The sequence below is a fragment of the Nerophis ophidion genome, linkage group LG03, assembly GCF_033978795.1.
Source record: "Nerophis ophidion isolate RoL-2023_Sa linkage group LG03, RoL_Noph_v1.0, whole genome shotgun sequence".
NCBI lineage: Eukaryota > Metazoa > Chordata > Actinopteri > Syngnathiformes > Syngnathidae > Nerophis > Nerophis ophidion.
This window is the reverse complement of record NC_084613.1, coordinates 7621301-7638686: the sequence shown is the minus strand read 5'-3', so window position 1 is coordinate 7638686 and position 17386 is coordinate 7621301. Positions and strand designations below refer to the sequence as shown.

The following is a 17386-nucleotide window of genomic DNA, read 5'->3' as shown; positions in this document are numbered from 1 at the left end:
AAATAAGTATTTGGTCAACCATTCAAAGGAGGTTTTGGCTCAAAATCTCACGATACATGGCCCCATTCATTCTTTCCTTAACACGGATCAATCGTCCTGTCCCCTTAGCAGAAAAACAGCCCCAAAGCATGATGTTTCCACCCCCATGCTTCACAGTAGGTATGGTGTTCTTGGGATGCAACTCAGTACTCTTCTTCCTCCAAACACGACCAGTTGAGTTTATACCAAAAAGTTCTATTTTGGTTTCATCTGACCACATGACATTCTCCCAATCATCTGCTGTATCATCCATGTATCCATTTTGGTATAAACTCAACTCGTCGTGTTTGGTGTGTTTTGAAGCATGTTAAGGGGGTCAAATTACAGCTCAAAGAGGCAAAGGTGAGTGTTTTTACAAAACTTTTGTTTTGAAGGGGGAATTTCAAACTTCCTGTTGATTTTTGCTGAAGGACGTCAGTGTATGAAATCTAGGTCTAAGTGAGACCTACATATAGGTTTTTGTTTCATGTCGCTACGACATTCCTACTAGAAGTTAAAGGCAGTTTTGTCTGTGTTTTCTTCCTAGGGGGCGCTGGAAGGCAATTTTTAGTTTAGGGGTTACCTTTTTTTGATTAAATCGCAATGTTCGCCAGTCCTGATGTGTGTGTCACATTTGGTGAGTTTTGAAGCATATTAAGGGGGCGTACTTGCCAACCCTCCCGGATTTTCCGGGAGACCGCCGAAATTCAGCGCCTCTCCCGAAAACCTCCCGGGACAAATTTCTCCCGAAATTCAGGCGTTGGAGGCCACGCCCCCTCCAGCTCCATGCGACCTGAGTGACGTGTCGACAGTCTTTCCCACAATATAAAGAGCGAGCCTGCCCAATGACGTTATAACTGTAGAATGATCCAGGGCGAGTTCTTGGTTTCTAATGTGGGTTTATTGTTAGGCAGTTTCATTAAAGTCCTCCCAGCCCGGTAATCACACACAACAACAGCAGTCACGTTTTTTCGTCTACCGTAAAGCAGTTCGTCTGCCTAAACAGCAATGTTGTGAACTTGTGACACTCTTAAACAAGACAATACCACCGCCGCTGCTGCTCCCAAGCTATGGAACGACCTACCCCTGAGTGTTAGACAAGCCTCCTCTCTTCCTGTTTTTAAATCTCTCTTAAAAACATACTTTTATTCCTTGGCTTTTAACACTGAGTGATATCCATCCTGCAATGGCGCCCCACTATACACCTTCTGTGAACCTGTTTTTATGTTTTATCTATTTATTTTTTTTATCAAGTTCTGTTTGTGTTGTTTGCTCGGTCCTCGTATTATCTTTTAACCTGCCCATTGTACAGCCCTTTGGCTACCCCTGTGGTAAATTTTAAATGTGCTTCATAAATAAATTTGATTTGATTTGATCTACTGTACATAGAATAGAATGTAGAATAGACAGAGAATAGAACAAAGATGGACATTCAACCCTTAACTCAACAATGAGTAGATGAGTGTTATGTGTGTGTATATGTGTAAACAAATGAACACTGAAATTCAAGTATTTCTTTTATTTATATATATATAATAAAATAAATATATATATATATATATATATAAATATATATATAAAAAAAAAATATATATATATATATATATATTGAATATATGATGTGGTAACAAGTAATAATAATGTACAATGATCAGGTAATAATAATGTACCATGATGTAGTAATAATGAATAATAATGTACCATGATGTGGTAATAATTAATAATGTACCATGATGTAGTAATAATAAATAATAATGAACCATGATGCGGTAATAATTAATAATAATGTACCATGATGTGGTAATAATTAATAATAATGTACCATGATGTAGTAATAATTAAAGTATGATAATAATGTACCATGATGTGGTAATAATTAATAATCCTGTAATATGATGTAGTAATAAGTAATCATAGTGTACAATGATCTGGTAATAATTAATAATAATGTACCATGATGTAGTAATAATTATTAATAATGATTCTATGATGTAGTAATAACGAATAATAATGTACCATGATGTGGTAATAGTTAAAGTATGACAATAATGTACCATGATGTAGTAATAATTAATGATAATTATTATTGATTTGATTTCCTGTACATAGAATAGAATGTAGAATAGAACAAAGATGCACAATTCAACCCTTAACTCAACAATGAGTAGATGAGTGTTATGTGTGTGTATATGTGTAAATAAATGAACACTGAAATTCAAGTATTTCTTTTATTTATATATCTATATATATAAAATGTTTTACTCTTAACCCCGCCCCCAACCACGCCCCCCCCCCCCCTCCAATCTCCCACCCCCCACCTCCCGAAATCGGAGGTCTCAAGGTTGGCAAGTATGTAAGGGGGTCAAATTACAGCTCAAAGCTGCGGAATAATAATAATAATAAAGAAAGAAAGAATAAAACGCTAGAAATTGAATAGGGTCCTCTGTCTCAAAGGGACATTCAGTCCCTAATAAAGTCCATTCTATTCTATTGTAATGTTCAGAAGTTATTGTTTGGATGAAAGCAAAGCAAAGCAGGACTTTATCGTTCATCATAGAAAACATAATCCTGGTTTATTCCAAAAAAAACCGTATAGAAATGTGAAAGCTGACCTGTAAGGGAAGAAAAGGTGCACCTTACAGGTAAGGCCCCCAGCCCAGGTACATCTGACACAGCAGTTTGTCGTCGGTGGATTCCTGGATGAGGTAGTGGACGTGTCCCTCGATGGACAATGGCAGCCCCAGCACTTTGTTCCTGCTCTTGATCACGCCCTGCAGGCGCTGCTCGATGTCGCACACGTGAGTCTTGGCCTGACGCGGAGGAAGGCGGTGAGCGGACCACGGAGGAACCGGAAAAGAGTTTCAAATGAAGAGTAGGGCTCACCTTCTCGTTGACTATCTCCCCAGTTTGGTTGGCTTGCGTTTTGCAAAGTCCTTTGCCTTGTTTGCTCCACTCCACCAAGGGGTCGTGGAGGAAGGTCTTCAGCACGCTGACCACAAGGGGAAAACACTTACATTTCACTTGGATAGAAAAGTAAGGATTAGGGCTGTCAAACACTGACAATATGTCAACGATTGCCGTATTTTTCCGACTATAAGGCGCACTTCAAATATTTTAATTTTGTCAAAAATCCACAGAGCGCCTAATGTAGGGAATAATTTTGGTTGTGCTTACCAACCTCAAAGCTCAACCAATCAATCAATGTTTATTTATATAGCCCTAAATCAGAAGTGTCTCAAAGGGCTGCACAAGCCACAACGACAGCCGCGGTCAGTCCAGTCCATAGCGGATCTAATATAATAGTGAGAGTTCAGTCCATAGTGGATCTAACATAATAGTGAGAGTTCAGTCCATAGTGGATCTAACATAATAGTGCGAGAGTCCAGTCCATAGTGGATCTAACATAATAGTGAGAGAGTCCAGTCCATAGTGGATCTAACATAATAGTGTGAGAGTCCAGTCCATAGTGGATCTAACCTAGTAGTGAGAGTCCAGTCCATAGTGGATCTAACATAATAGTGAGAGTCCAGTCCAAAGTGGATCTAACATAATAGTGTGAGAGTCCAGTCCATAGTGGATCTAACATAATAGTGAGAGTTCAGTCCATAGTGGATCTAACGTAATAGTGAGAGTCCAGTCCATAGTGGATCTAACATAATAGAGAGAGTCCAGTCCATTATGGATGTAACATAATAGTGTGAGAGTCCAGTTAATAGTGGATCTAACATAATAGTGTGAGAGTCCAGTCCATAGTGGATCTAACATAATAGTGTGAGAGTCCAGTCCATAGTGGATCTAACATAATAGTGAGAGTCCAGTCCATAGTGGATCTAACATAATAGTCTAAGAATCCAGTCCATAGTGGATCTAACATAATAGTGTGAGAGTCCAGTCCATAGTGGATCTATCATAATATTGTGAGAGTCCAGTCCATAGTGGATCTAACATAATAGTGAGAGTCCAGTCCATAGTGGATCTAACATAATAGTGAGAGTCCAGTCCATAGTGGATCCAACATAATAGTGAGAGAGTCCAGTCCATAGTGGATCTAACATAATAATGTGAGAGTCCAGTCCATAGTGGATCTAACCTAGTAGTGAGAGTCCAGTCCATAGTGGATCTAACATAATAGTGAGAGTCCAGTCCAAAGTGGATCTAACATAATAGTGTGAGAGTCCAGTCCATAGTGGATATAACATAATAGTGAGAGTCCAGTCCACAGTGGATCTAACATAATAGTGAGAGTCCAGTCCATAGTTGAGCTAACATAATAGTGAGAGTTCAGTCCATAGTGGATCTAACATAATAGTCTAAGAGTCCAGTCCATAGTGGATCTAACATAATAGTGTGAGAGACCAGTCCATAGTGGATCTAACATAATGGTCTAAGAGTCCAGTCCATAGTGGATCTAACATAATAGTGTGAGAGACCAGTCCATAGTGGATCTAACATAATGGTCTAAGAGTCCAGTCCATAGTGGATCTAACATAATAGTGTGAGAGACCAGTCCATAGTGGATCTAACATAATAGTGTGAGAGACCAGTCCATAGTGGATCTAACATAATGGTCTAAGAGTCCAGTCCATAGTGGATCTAACATAATAGTGTGAGAGACCAGTCCATAGTGGGTCTAACATAATAGCGATAGTCCAGTCCATAGTGGCTCTAACATAGTAGTGAGAGTCCAGTCCCTAGTGGGTCGAACATGATAGTGTGAGAGTCCAGTCCATAGTGGATCTAGCATAATAGTGTGAGAGTCCAGTCCATAGTGGATCTAACATAATAGCGATAGTCCAGTCCATAGTGGATCTAACATAATAGTGTGAGAGTCCAGTCCATAGTGGATCTAACATAATAGTGAGAGTCCAGTCCATAGTGGATCTATCATAATATTGTGAGAGTCCAGTCCATAGTGGATCTAACATAATAGTGAGAGTCCAGTCCATAGTGGATCTAACATAATAGTGAGAGTCCAGTCCATAGTGGATCTAACATAATAGTGTGAGAGTCCAGTCCAAAGTGGATCTAACATAATAGTGAGAGAGTCCAGTCCATAGTGGATCTAACATAATAGTGTGAGAGTCCAGTCCATAGTGGATCTAACATAATAGTGAGAGTCCAGTCCAAAGTGGATCTAACATAATAGTGTGAGAGTCCAGTCCATAGTGGATATAACATAATAGTGAGAGTCCAGTCCACAGTGGATCTAACATAATAGTGATAGTCCAGTCCATAGTGGATCCAACATAATAGTGAGAGTCCAGTCCATAGTGGCTCTAACATAGTAGTGAGAGTCCAGTCCATAGTGGATTTAACATAATAGTGAGAGTCCAGTCCATAGTGGATCTAACATAATAGTGTTAGAGTCCAGTCCATAGTGGATCTAACATAATAGTGTGAGAGTCCAGTCCATACTGGATCTAACATAATAGTCTAAGAGTCCAGTCCATAGTGGATTTAACATAATAGTGTGAGAGTCCAGTCCCTAGTGGATCGAACATAATAGTCTAAGAGTCCAGTCCATAGTGGATCCAACATAATAGTGAAAGTCCAGTCCATTATGGATCTAACATAATAGTGAGAGTCCAGTTAATAGTGGATCTAACATAATAGTGTGAGAGTCCAGTCCATAGTGGATCTAACATAATAGTGAGAGTCCAGTCCATAATGGATCTAACATAATAGTCTGAGAATCCAGTCCATAGTGGATCTAACATAATAGTGTGAGAGTCCAGTCCATAGTGGATCTAACATAATAGTGTGAGAGTCCAGTCCATAGTGGATCTAACATAAAAGTCTAAGAATCCAGTCCATAGTGGATCTAACATAATAGTGTGAGAGTCCAGTCCATAGTGGATCTAACATAGTAGTGTGAGAGTCCAGTCCATTATGGATCTAACATAATAGTGAGAGTCCAGTCAATAGTGGATCTAACATAATAGTGTGAGAGTCCAGTCCATAGTGGATCTAACATAATAGAGAGAGTCCAGTCCATAGTAGATCTAGCATAATAGTGTGAGAGTCCAGTCCATAGTGAATCTAACATAGTATTGTGAGAGTCCAGTCCATAGTGGATCTAACATAATAGTGAAGGTCCAGTCCATAGTAGATCTAACATTATAGTGAGAGTCCAGTCCATAGTGGATCCAACATAATAGTGTGAAAGTCCGCCAGCACCGACACTCAACAACAACACATCATGTGCAGACTATAATTACTGGTTTGCAAAACATATTTTAACCCAAATAGGTGAAATTAGATCATTTCTCACGGCACACCAGACTGTATCTAACGGCACACTAGTCAGCCGCGGCACAGTGGTTGAAAAACACTGATCTATGCAACATTTTGAGCCAAGAATCACCATCACTACAAGGAAGTCTTTTACATTATAAAAAAAAACCATAATAATATGACTCTTTTAACCTTTAAAGGCCAAAGCTGTTTTTTTTACATGCTTTTTTTTTCTTTGTTGTTTGGGCTTATTGGACCCTAAGTAGAATAAAAACTAAGAATCATCTTTTGATATTATGTACTTAGTCCATAAGTACACAAACGTGTACTTCATGTTTAGCGACATGCTAATTCTTATTTTTACACTTTTTTTTCCCAAATTCCATTGCATGTTATACTCTTCTGACACCACCAGATGGCAGTATAAGTGTCCAAATAAGTGGCCATAAGACCCCAATTCATTAGTGTTCACAATTTAGGAAATACGAGCTAAAAGGTGTTGTCCACGCATGTGGCCACTAAGCCTTTAGAGGTTTGTAATGACATTTTTTTTTGCCAACATTATGCCTTTCTAAATAGCTCAACACCAAAAGGACTAAGACACTTTTAAAAGGAATAAAAAATACAAAATGTGTATTCCTGCTGTAGGAGCACTTACATTCCCAGGAGGAGCTGCGGCACAGTGGTTGAAATACACTGATCCATGCAACATTTTGAGCAAAGAAGCGCCATCACCACAAGGAAGTCTTTTACATTTAGAAAATAATCATAGTAATATGACTCCTTTAACCTTTAAAGGCCCTAGCTGTTTTTTACATGCTTTTTTTTTTCTTTGCTGTTTGGGCTTATTGGACCATAAGTAGAATAAAAACTAAGAATCATCTTTTGATATTATGTACTTAGTCCATAAGTACACGAACGTGTACTTCATGTTTAGCGACATGCTAATTCTTATTTTTACACTTTTTTTCCCCCAAATTCCATTGCATGTTATACTCTTCTGACACCACCAGATGGCAGTATAAGTGTCCACATAAGTGGCCATAAGACCCCAATTCATTAGTGTTCACACTTTAGGAAATAAGAGCTAAAAGGTGTTGTCCACGCATGTGGCCACTAAGCCTTTAGAGGTTTGTAATGACATTTTTTTTGCCAAAATTATGCCTTTCTAAATAGCTCAACACAAAAAAGGACTAAGACACTTTTAAAAGGAATAAAAAATACAAAATGTGTATTCCTGCTGTAGGAGCACTTACATTCCCAGGAGGAGCTGCGGCACAGTGGTTGAAATACACTGATCCATGCAATATTTTGAGCAAAGAAGCGCCATCACCACAAGGAAGTCTTTTACATTTAGAAAATAATCATAGTAATATGACTCCTTTAACCTTTAAAGGCCCTAGCTGTTTTTTACATGCTTTTTTTTCTTCTTTGCTGTTTGGGCTTATTGGACCCTCAGTAGAATAAAAACTAAGAATCATCTTTTGATATTATGTACTTAGTCCATAAGTACACAAACGTGTACTTCATGTTTAGCGACATGCTAATTCTTATTTTTACACTTTTTTTTCCCAAATTCCATTGCATGTTATACTCTTCTGACACCACCAGATGGCAGTATAAGTGTCCACATAAGTGGACATAAGACCCCAATTCATTAGTGTTCACAATTTAGGAAATAAGAACTAAAAGGTGCTGTCCACGTATGTGGCCACAAAGCCTTTAGAGGTTTGTAATGACATTTCTTTTGCCAACATTATGCCTTTCTAAATAGGACTAAGACACTTTTAAAAGGAATAAAAAATACAAACTGTGTATTCCTGCTGTAGGAGCACTTACATTCCCAGGAGGAGCTACGCCATGTTTAAATACTTTGATGTGTTATTATCGCGTGAACTTTGACATTAGTGGAAGTACCTCATGAGGGGCTCTCTCTGGTTCCTCATCAGTCGCAGTGTGACCTCACACGCCTGCCTGAAGAGACCCTCCGTGCCCATGGGCCCCATGGCGTGGACCATGTTTTGAGTCAGGCGGAAGGGAACCACCTCGGGCACGTCGAAGGTCTCCCCCTGGTGGAGAAGAATGGGAAAGATGCTTCAGCAATGGCCGCCTGTGCCGTCATCATCCTCATCATCACCTTGTTGAAGAGGCAGTTGAAGTCCACGTGCACACACTCCCCCGTGAAGGAGTCAAAGAGGATGTTTTCCCCGTGGCGATCCCCCAAGCCCAGGATGTAACCCACCATGGACATCACTGCTGTGGAGCGGCAGTATGCGGAGCGACTGCTGTACCTGCCGGTTGTTGTGGAAGTAGGAAGAAATATTATCAGAACTACAAAATGGACGACAAATAGGAGTACCAAGATGTGGGAATAATTAAAGTATTATGATAATAACAATGTACCATGATGTGGTAATAATTAAAATATTAGGATAATACTAGTGTACCATGATGTAGTAATAATTAAAGTATTATGATAATAATAATGTACCATAATGCAGTAATAAATAAAGTATGATGATAATAACAATGTGCCATGACGTGGTAATAATTAATAATAATTTAGCATGATGTGGTAATAATTATTAATAATGTACCATGGTATAGTAATATTTAATAATAATGTAGCATGATGTGGTAAAAATAATGTACCATGAGGTAGTAAAAATTAGTAATAATAATGTACCATGATGTAGTAATAATAATGTATCATGATGTAGTAATAATCATTAGTAATATTGTACCATGATGTAGTAATAATAATGTACCATGATGTAGTAATTATAATGTACCATTATGTCGTAATAATTAGTAATAATAATGTACCATGATGTAGTAATAATAACGTATCATGATGTAGTAATAATTATTAATAATAATGTACCATGACGTAGTAATAATAATGTACCATGATGTAGTAGTTATAATGTACCATGTTGTTGTAATAATTAGTAATAATAATGTACCATGATGTAGTAATAATTAGTAATAATAACGTACCACGATGTGGTAACAAAGTATGATGCACCAGGATGTAGTAATAATTAAAGTATGATGTAGTAATAATTAATGAATGATGTACCAGGATGTAGTAATAACAATGTACCAGGATGTAGTAATAATAATGTACAAGGATGTAGTAATAATAATGTACCATGATGTAGTAATAATAATGTACCGGGATGTAGTAATAATAATGTACCAGGATGTGGTAATAATTAATGTACGATGTACCATGATGTAATAATAATGTATCATGATGTAGTAATAATTAAAGTATGATGGACCATTATGTAGTAATAATTAAAGTATGATGTACCAGGATGTAGTAATAATAATAATGTACCAGGATGTAGTAATAATTAAAGTATGATGTACCAGGATGTAGTAATAATAATGTACCAGGATGTAGTAATAATTTAAGTATGATGTACCAGGATGTAGTAATAATAATGTACCATGATGTACTAATAATAATGCACCAGGATGTAGTAATAATAATGTACCAGGATGTAGTAATAATTAAAGTATGATGTACCGGGATGTAGTAATAATAATGTACCAGGATGTAGTAATAATAATGTACCTGGATGTAGTAATAATACTAATGTACCAGGATGTAGTAATAATAATGTACCATGATGTAGTAATAATAATGTACCAGGATGTAGTAATAATAATAATGTACCAGGTTGTAGTAATAATAATGTACCATGATGTAGTAGTAATAATAATGTACCATGATGTAGTAATAATGATAATGTACCAGGATGTAGTGATAATAATGTACCAGGATGTAGTAATAATAATAATGTACCATGATGTAGTGATAATAATAATGTACCATGATGTAGTAATAATAATAATTTACCGGGATGTAGTAATAATGATGTACCAGGATGTAGTAATAATAATAATGTACCATGATGTAGTAATAATAATAATGTACCAGGATGTAGTAATAATAATAATGTACCATGTAGTAATAATAATGTACCAGGATGTAGTAATAATATTGTACCATGATGTAGTAATAATAATAATGTACCAGGATGTTGTAATAATAATGTACCATGATGTAGTAATAATAATAATGTACCATGATGTAGTAATAATAATAATGTACCATGATGTAGTAATAATAATAATGTACCAGGATGTAGTAATAATAATAATGTACCATGATGTAGTAGTAATAATGTACCAGGATGTAGCAATAATAATAATGTACCATGTAGTAATAATAATGTACCAGGATGTAGTAATAATATTGTACCATGATGTAGTAATAATAATAATGTACCAGGGTGTAGTAATAATAATAATGTACCATGTAGTAATAATATTGTACCGGGATGTAGTAATAATACTAATGTACCAGGATGTAGTAATAATAATAATGTACCAGGATGTAGTAATAATAATAATGTACCATGATGTAGTAATAATAATAATGTACCATGATGTAGTAATAACAATAATGTACCATGATGTAGTAATAATAATAATGTACCAGGATGTAGTAATAATAATAATGTACCAGGATGTAGTAATAATAATAATGTACCAGGATGTAGTAATAATAATAATGTACCATGATGTAGTAATAATAATAATGTACCATGATGTAGTAATAATAATAATGTACCAGGATGCAGTAATAATAATAATGTACCATGATGTAGTAATAATAATAATGTACCATGATGTAGTAATAATAATAATGTACCAGGATGTAGTAATAATAATAATGTACCATGATGTAGTAATAATAATAATGTACCATGATGTAGTAATAATAATAATGTACCATGATGTAGTAATAATAATAATGTATCATGATGTAGTAATAATAATAATGTACCATGATGTGATAATAATTAATAAAAATGTACCATGATGTAGTAATAACAATAATGTACCATGATGTAGTAATAACAATAATGTACCATGATGTAGTAATAATAATAATGTACCATGATGTAGTAATAATAATAATGTACCATGATGTAGTAATAATAATAATGTACCATGATGTAGTAATAATAATAATGTACCATGATGTAGTAATAATAATAATGTACCATGATGTAGTAGTAATAATAATGTACCATGATGTAGTAATAATAATAATGTACCATGATGTAGTAATAATAATAATGTACCAGGATGTAGTAATAATAATAATGTACCATGTAGTAATAATAATGTACCAGAATGTAGTAATAATAATATTGTACCAGGATGTAGTAATAATAATAATGTACCATGATGTAGTAATAATAATAATGTACCATGATGTAGTAATAATAATAATGTACCATGATGTAGTAATAATAATAATGTACCATGATGTAGTAATAATAATAATGTACCATGATGTAGTAATAATAATAATGTACCATGTAGTAATAATAATGTACCAGAATGTAGTAATAATAATATTGTACCAGGATGTAGTAATAATAATAATGTACCATGATGTAGTAATAATAATAATGTACCATGATGTAGTAATAATAATAATGTACCATGGTGTAGTAATAATAATAATGTACCATGATGTAGGGTCGGGGAAGGTGTGTAGAAACCAGAGGTGGAAGACAGGAGGATGTCGTGCACACAAGACTTCCTTGTGCACTCTCAGTTTCTCCTCAAAGGGGGCGCTCTTTGGAAGGATCAGCTTCCTCAGCTCCTTGCCCGACAGGTACACACCTGGACATCATGTGCATGACAACCTTCATTCATTCATTTGTTCCTATATTCATATTTCTTTATGCAGTCATTTGTTCATTCATTTATTTTAATTTCTTTATTCATTTGTTGTTAATTTGTTCATATTTTATTCATGTATTTGTTTATTGTTCATATTTTATTTCAAATATTTTCTTATTTGTTCATTTAAATGTTGTCATTCACATATTTATTCATTCATTCGTTACATAATAATTTTTTAAATGTATTTGTTCATTCATTCATGTATTTGTTATTTAATCCTTTTTAAAATGTATTTGTCCTTTCATTAATTTATTTGTTCATTCATTTGTTATATATTCATTTATGTAAGCATTTGTTTATTCATCAATACATTTGTTAATTATTTTATTTATAAATGCATTTGTCCATTTATTAATTCAATCACTTATTATTTGTTCATTCATTTTATGTATTTGTTTATTTATTAATTCAGCCAATAATTTGTTCATTCATATATTTGGTTATTTATAAATGTATTTGTCCATTCATTCCCTCATTAATTTGATAATTAATTCTATATTTATTCATTCATTCATTTTGTTTATAAATGTATTTTGCCATTAATTTATCCATCCACTAATTAGTTAATTTATTCATTTTTTATTTATTTATTTCTCCATTCATTAATTTTTTCATCCATTCACTTGCTCATTAAATTATTTGTTCATTGATTCACGAATTTCTTCATTGATTCAGGTATTTGTTCATTCATTCATGTAGTTGTTCATTCATTATCCATTCATGTATTTTTTCATTCATTCATATACGGTCATTCATGTAGTAGTTCATTCATTATGCATTCATGTATGTGTTCATTAAGTCATGTATTCATTCATGTATTTCTTTGTTAATTCATGTATTTGTTCATTCACCCATGTATTTGTACATTCATTCATGTATTTGTTCATACATTATTCATTCAAGGAATTCAACATTCCTTCATGTATTTGTTCATCCATTCACGTAGTTGTTCATTCATTATCCATTCATGTATTTTTTCATTCATCATATATGGTCATTCGTGTAGTAGTTCATTCATTATGCATTCATGTATTTGTTCATTAATTCATGTATTCATTCATGTTTTTCTTCATTAATTCATGTATTTGTTCATTCATCCATGTATTTGTACATTCATTCATGTATTTGTTCATACATTATTCATTCAAGGAATTCAACATTCCTTCATGTATTTGTTCATCCATTCACATAGTTGTTCATTCATTATCCATTCATGTATTTTTTCATTCATCATATATGGTCATTCATGTAGTAGTTCATTCATTATGCATTCTTGTATTTGTTCATTAATTCATGTATTCATTCATGTATTCCTTTGTTAATTCTAGTATTTGTTCATTCATTCATGTATTTGTACATTCATTCATGTATTTGTACATTCATTATTCATTCATGTATTTGTTCATTCATTATTCAATCAATGAATTCAACATTTATTCATGTATTTGTTCTTTCATTAATGGATTTGTACATGCATTCATTCGTGTATTTGTACATTCATTCTTTCATTGATGGATTTGTACATGCATTCATTCATGTATTTGTTCATTCATTATTCATTCATGAATTTGTTCATTCATTATTCATTCATGGAATTCAACATTCATTCATGTATTTGTTCTTTCAATAATGGATTTGTACATGCATTCATTCGTGTATTTGTACATTCATTCATGTATTTGTTCATACATTATTCATTCAAGGAATTCAACATTCCTTCATGTATTTGTTCATTCATTCATGTAGTTGTTCATTCATTATCCATTCATGTATTTTTTCATTCATGTAGTAGTTCATTCATGTAGTAGTTCATTCATTATGCATTCATGTATTTGTTCATTAATTCATGTATTCATTCATGTATTTCTTCGTTAATTCATGTGTTTGTTCATTCATTCATGTAGTTGTACATTCATTCATGTATTTGTACATTCATTATTTATTTATGTATTTGTTCATACATTATTCATTCAAGGAATTCAACATTCATTCATGTATTTGTTCTTTCATTAATGGATTTGAACATGCATTCATTCGTGTATTTGTACATTCATTCTTTCATTAATGGATTTGTACATGCATTCATTCGTGTATTTGTACATTCATTGTTTCATTAATGGATTTGTACATGCATTCATTCGTGTATTTGTACATTCATTCTTTCATTAATGGATTTGTACATGCATTCATTCATGTATTTGTTCATTCATGAATTTGTTCATTCATTATTCATTCATGGAATTCAACATTCATTCATGTATTTGTTCTTTCAATAATGGATTTCTACATGCATTCATTCGTGTATTTGTACATTCATTCATGTATTTTTTCATTCATTCATTCATGTATTTGTTCATACATTATTCATTCAAGGAATTCAACATTCCTTCATGTATTTGTTCATTCATTCATGTAGTTGTTCATTCATTATCCATTCATGTATTTTTTCATTCATCATATGGTCATTCATGTAGTAGTTCATTCATTATGCATTCATGTATTTGTTCATAATTCATGTATTCATGTTTTTCTTCGTTAATTCATGTATTTGTTCATTCATTCACGTATTTGTACATTCATTATTCATTCATGTATTTGTTCATACATTATTCATTCAAGGAATTCAACATTCATTCATGTAATTGTTCTTCCATTAATGGATTTGTACATGCATTCATTCGTGTATTTGTACATTCATTCTTTCATTAATGGATTTGTACATGCATTCATTCATGTATTTGTACATTCATTCTTTCATTAATGGATTTGTACATGCATTCCTTCATGTATTTGTACATTCATTCATGTATTTGTTCATTCATGGGATTCAACATTCATTCATGTATTTGTTCTTTCAATAATGGATTTGTACATGCATTCATTCGTGTATTTGTACATTCATTCATGTATTTTTTCATTAATTCATTCATTCATTCATGTATTTTTTTCATTCCTTTATGTATTCAGTCATGTATTTTTACATTCATGTATTCGTACATTCATTCATGTATTCATTCATGTATTTGTATATTCAGTCATGTATTTGTACATTCATTCATGTATTTGTTCAATCATTCATGTATTTTTTCATGTGTTCATTGATGGACAGGCAAGTACCTCTCTCCTTGTACAGTTTGGTGAGGATGTGTCTCAGTCCTGCCGTGTGGTTGACCCACTCGATGATGCCACACTCCTCGTTGAGTGGGATGACGGCGTACGTGCGGATGTGGAGCTCCCGCCGCCGCGACTCCGCGTCTTTCCGTAAGCACTGCAATGTGAGCACACCGTGAGTCCCGCCCCTGCAGCGGACCGACATCTGGCAAAACTTTATGTAGAATGTTTTTGTGAAGTACATAACTCCACATGTGTTCATTCATAGTTTTGATGTGACAAAGTAAATAGTCATGACAATAAAGAAAACACATTGAAGGAGAAGAGGTGTCCAAACTTTTGGCCTGTGTGTGTACTTCCTCGCTCCTAAATAGTCCAAGGTCAACTTTATTATAAGAAAAGTGATGACTTTGGGAACAACAGCAACTCGGCCACCAAGTGGTAGGCCATGTAAACTAAAAGAAAGATCAGCATAGTGCAAAAACTTTCTGCACAGTCAGTTGCTACAGACCTCCAAACTTAATGAGACCTTCCAATTAGCCCACGTACAGTAGGCAGAGAGCTTAATTGAATGGGTTTCCATGGCCGGGCAGCAGCATCTAAGGCAGGGGTCGGGAACCTTTTTGGCTGAGAGAGCCAAGAATCCAAATATTTTAAAATGTATTTCCGTAAGAGCCATATAATATTTTTTTCAACACTGAACACAACTAAATGCGTGCATTTTTAAGTAAGACCAACATTTCTAGAGTATAATAGGTCTCTTATTCTTTGTAATAACATTGTTATTCTGAAGCAAACTGTGGAGGGGGCGTGGCCTGCGGGCCTGCAGCGAAGCGGGGTGTACGAGGACCGGCCTCGAAATCAGCGACAGGTGCGTAGACGGCCCACCTGGGCCTTGTTATCTAATCACCTGTCACTCTGTTAAAAGCTCCCTCCATCAGTGTGTGAATGGGTAAATGTGGAAGTAGTGTCAAAGCGCTTTGAGTACCTTGAAGGTAGAAAAGCGCTATACAAGTACAACCCATTTATTTGTTTATTTATGAGCAGCAGCCAGGAGGAGAGACGGGGTTGGGGCTGGAGCCAGAGCGCGAGCGAGAACGAAAGAGAAAAAGACAATTGCTGGAAAGCAACTGAGGGACTTATTGAAAAATAAAACAATATTGTAACCCTGAAACAGGCTCTCATGTCGGTGTTTGGTGGTCTGAAGAACCCCCAGGAGGGCAAGCCCCACACTAACCAATAATAAATAAATAACTTCTTACCATTAACGCAACTTCTTGAACAGGTGCGGTAGAAACGGATGGATGGATTAAAAATGCATGAGAATGTTTTATATTTTGAACATTATTTTTAACACTGTGATTACAGGTGGAATTATTCATTACTTATCGTGTCAAGCAGTGTCAGCTCAGATTTACCTGAGAGCCGGATGTAGTCATCAAAAGAGCCACATCTGGCTCGCGAGCCATAGGTTCCCTACCCCTGATCTAAGGCATACACCCCCAGGTCCAATGCAAAGCTGAGGATGCAGTGGTGTAAAGCACGTCGCCACTGGACTCTAGAGCAGTGGAGATGCCTTCTCTGGACTGATGAATCAGGCTTTTCCATCTGGCAAACAGATGGACGAGTCTGGGTTTGGAGGTGGCCAGGAGAACGCTACATTTCGGACTGCTTTGTGCAGAGTGTGAAATTTGGTGGAGGAGGAATTATGGTGTGGGGTTTTTTTTCAGGAGTTGGGCTTGGCCCCTTAGTTCAGGTGAAAGGAACTTTGGAATGCTCCAGGATACCAAAACATTTTGGACAATTCCATGGGATGGCAATTCAAGTTCAAATGTGAGTAAAGGCAGGTGGCCAAATATTTTATATATATATATATATATATATATATATATATATATATATATATATATTTATATTAGGGCTGCGAATCTTTGGGTGTCCCACGATTCGATTCAATATCGATTCTTGGGGTCGCGATTCGATTATATATTGATTCAACGCAGTTTTCGATTCAAAAACGATATTTTTCCGATTCAAAACGATTCTGTATTCATTTTGTGGGTTCTTCCGAGGATGTTGTAGTCGTAATGATTTGTGCAGTCCATTGAGACATTTGTGATTTGGGGCTATATAAATAAACATTGATTGATTGATTCAATAAATAGGATTTCAGCAGGATCTACCCCAGTCTGCTGACATGCTAGCAGAGTAGTAGATTTTTTCTTAAAAAGCTTTTATAATTGTA

General features: G+C 34.8%; 1 protein-coding gene across 1 annotated transcript in view; it reads right to left on the bottom strand.

The window, feature by feature from the left end:
• Nucleotides 1-2330: 2330 nt before the first annotated feature.
• Nucleotides 2331-17386, bottom strand: part of atr (ATR serine/threonine kinase) — a 102932-nt gene continuing 87876 nt past the window's right edge. The window contains 6 exon segments of the mRNA XM_061894144.1: nt 2331-2828; nt 2902-3007; nt 8170-8321; nt 8390-8543; nt 11811-11967; nt 15148-15298. Coding sequence (XP_061750128.1) covers nt 2655-2828; nt 2902-3007; nt 8170-8321; nt 8390-8543; nt 11811-11967; nt 15148-15298 — 894 coding nt within the window. The 3' untranslated portion in view covers nt 2331-2654.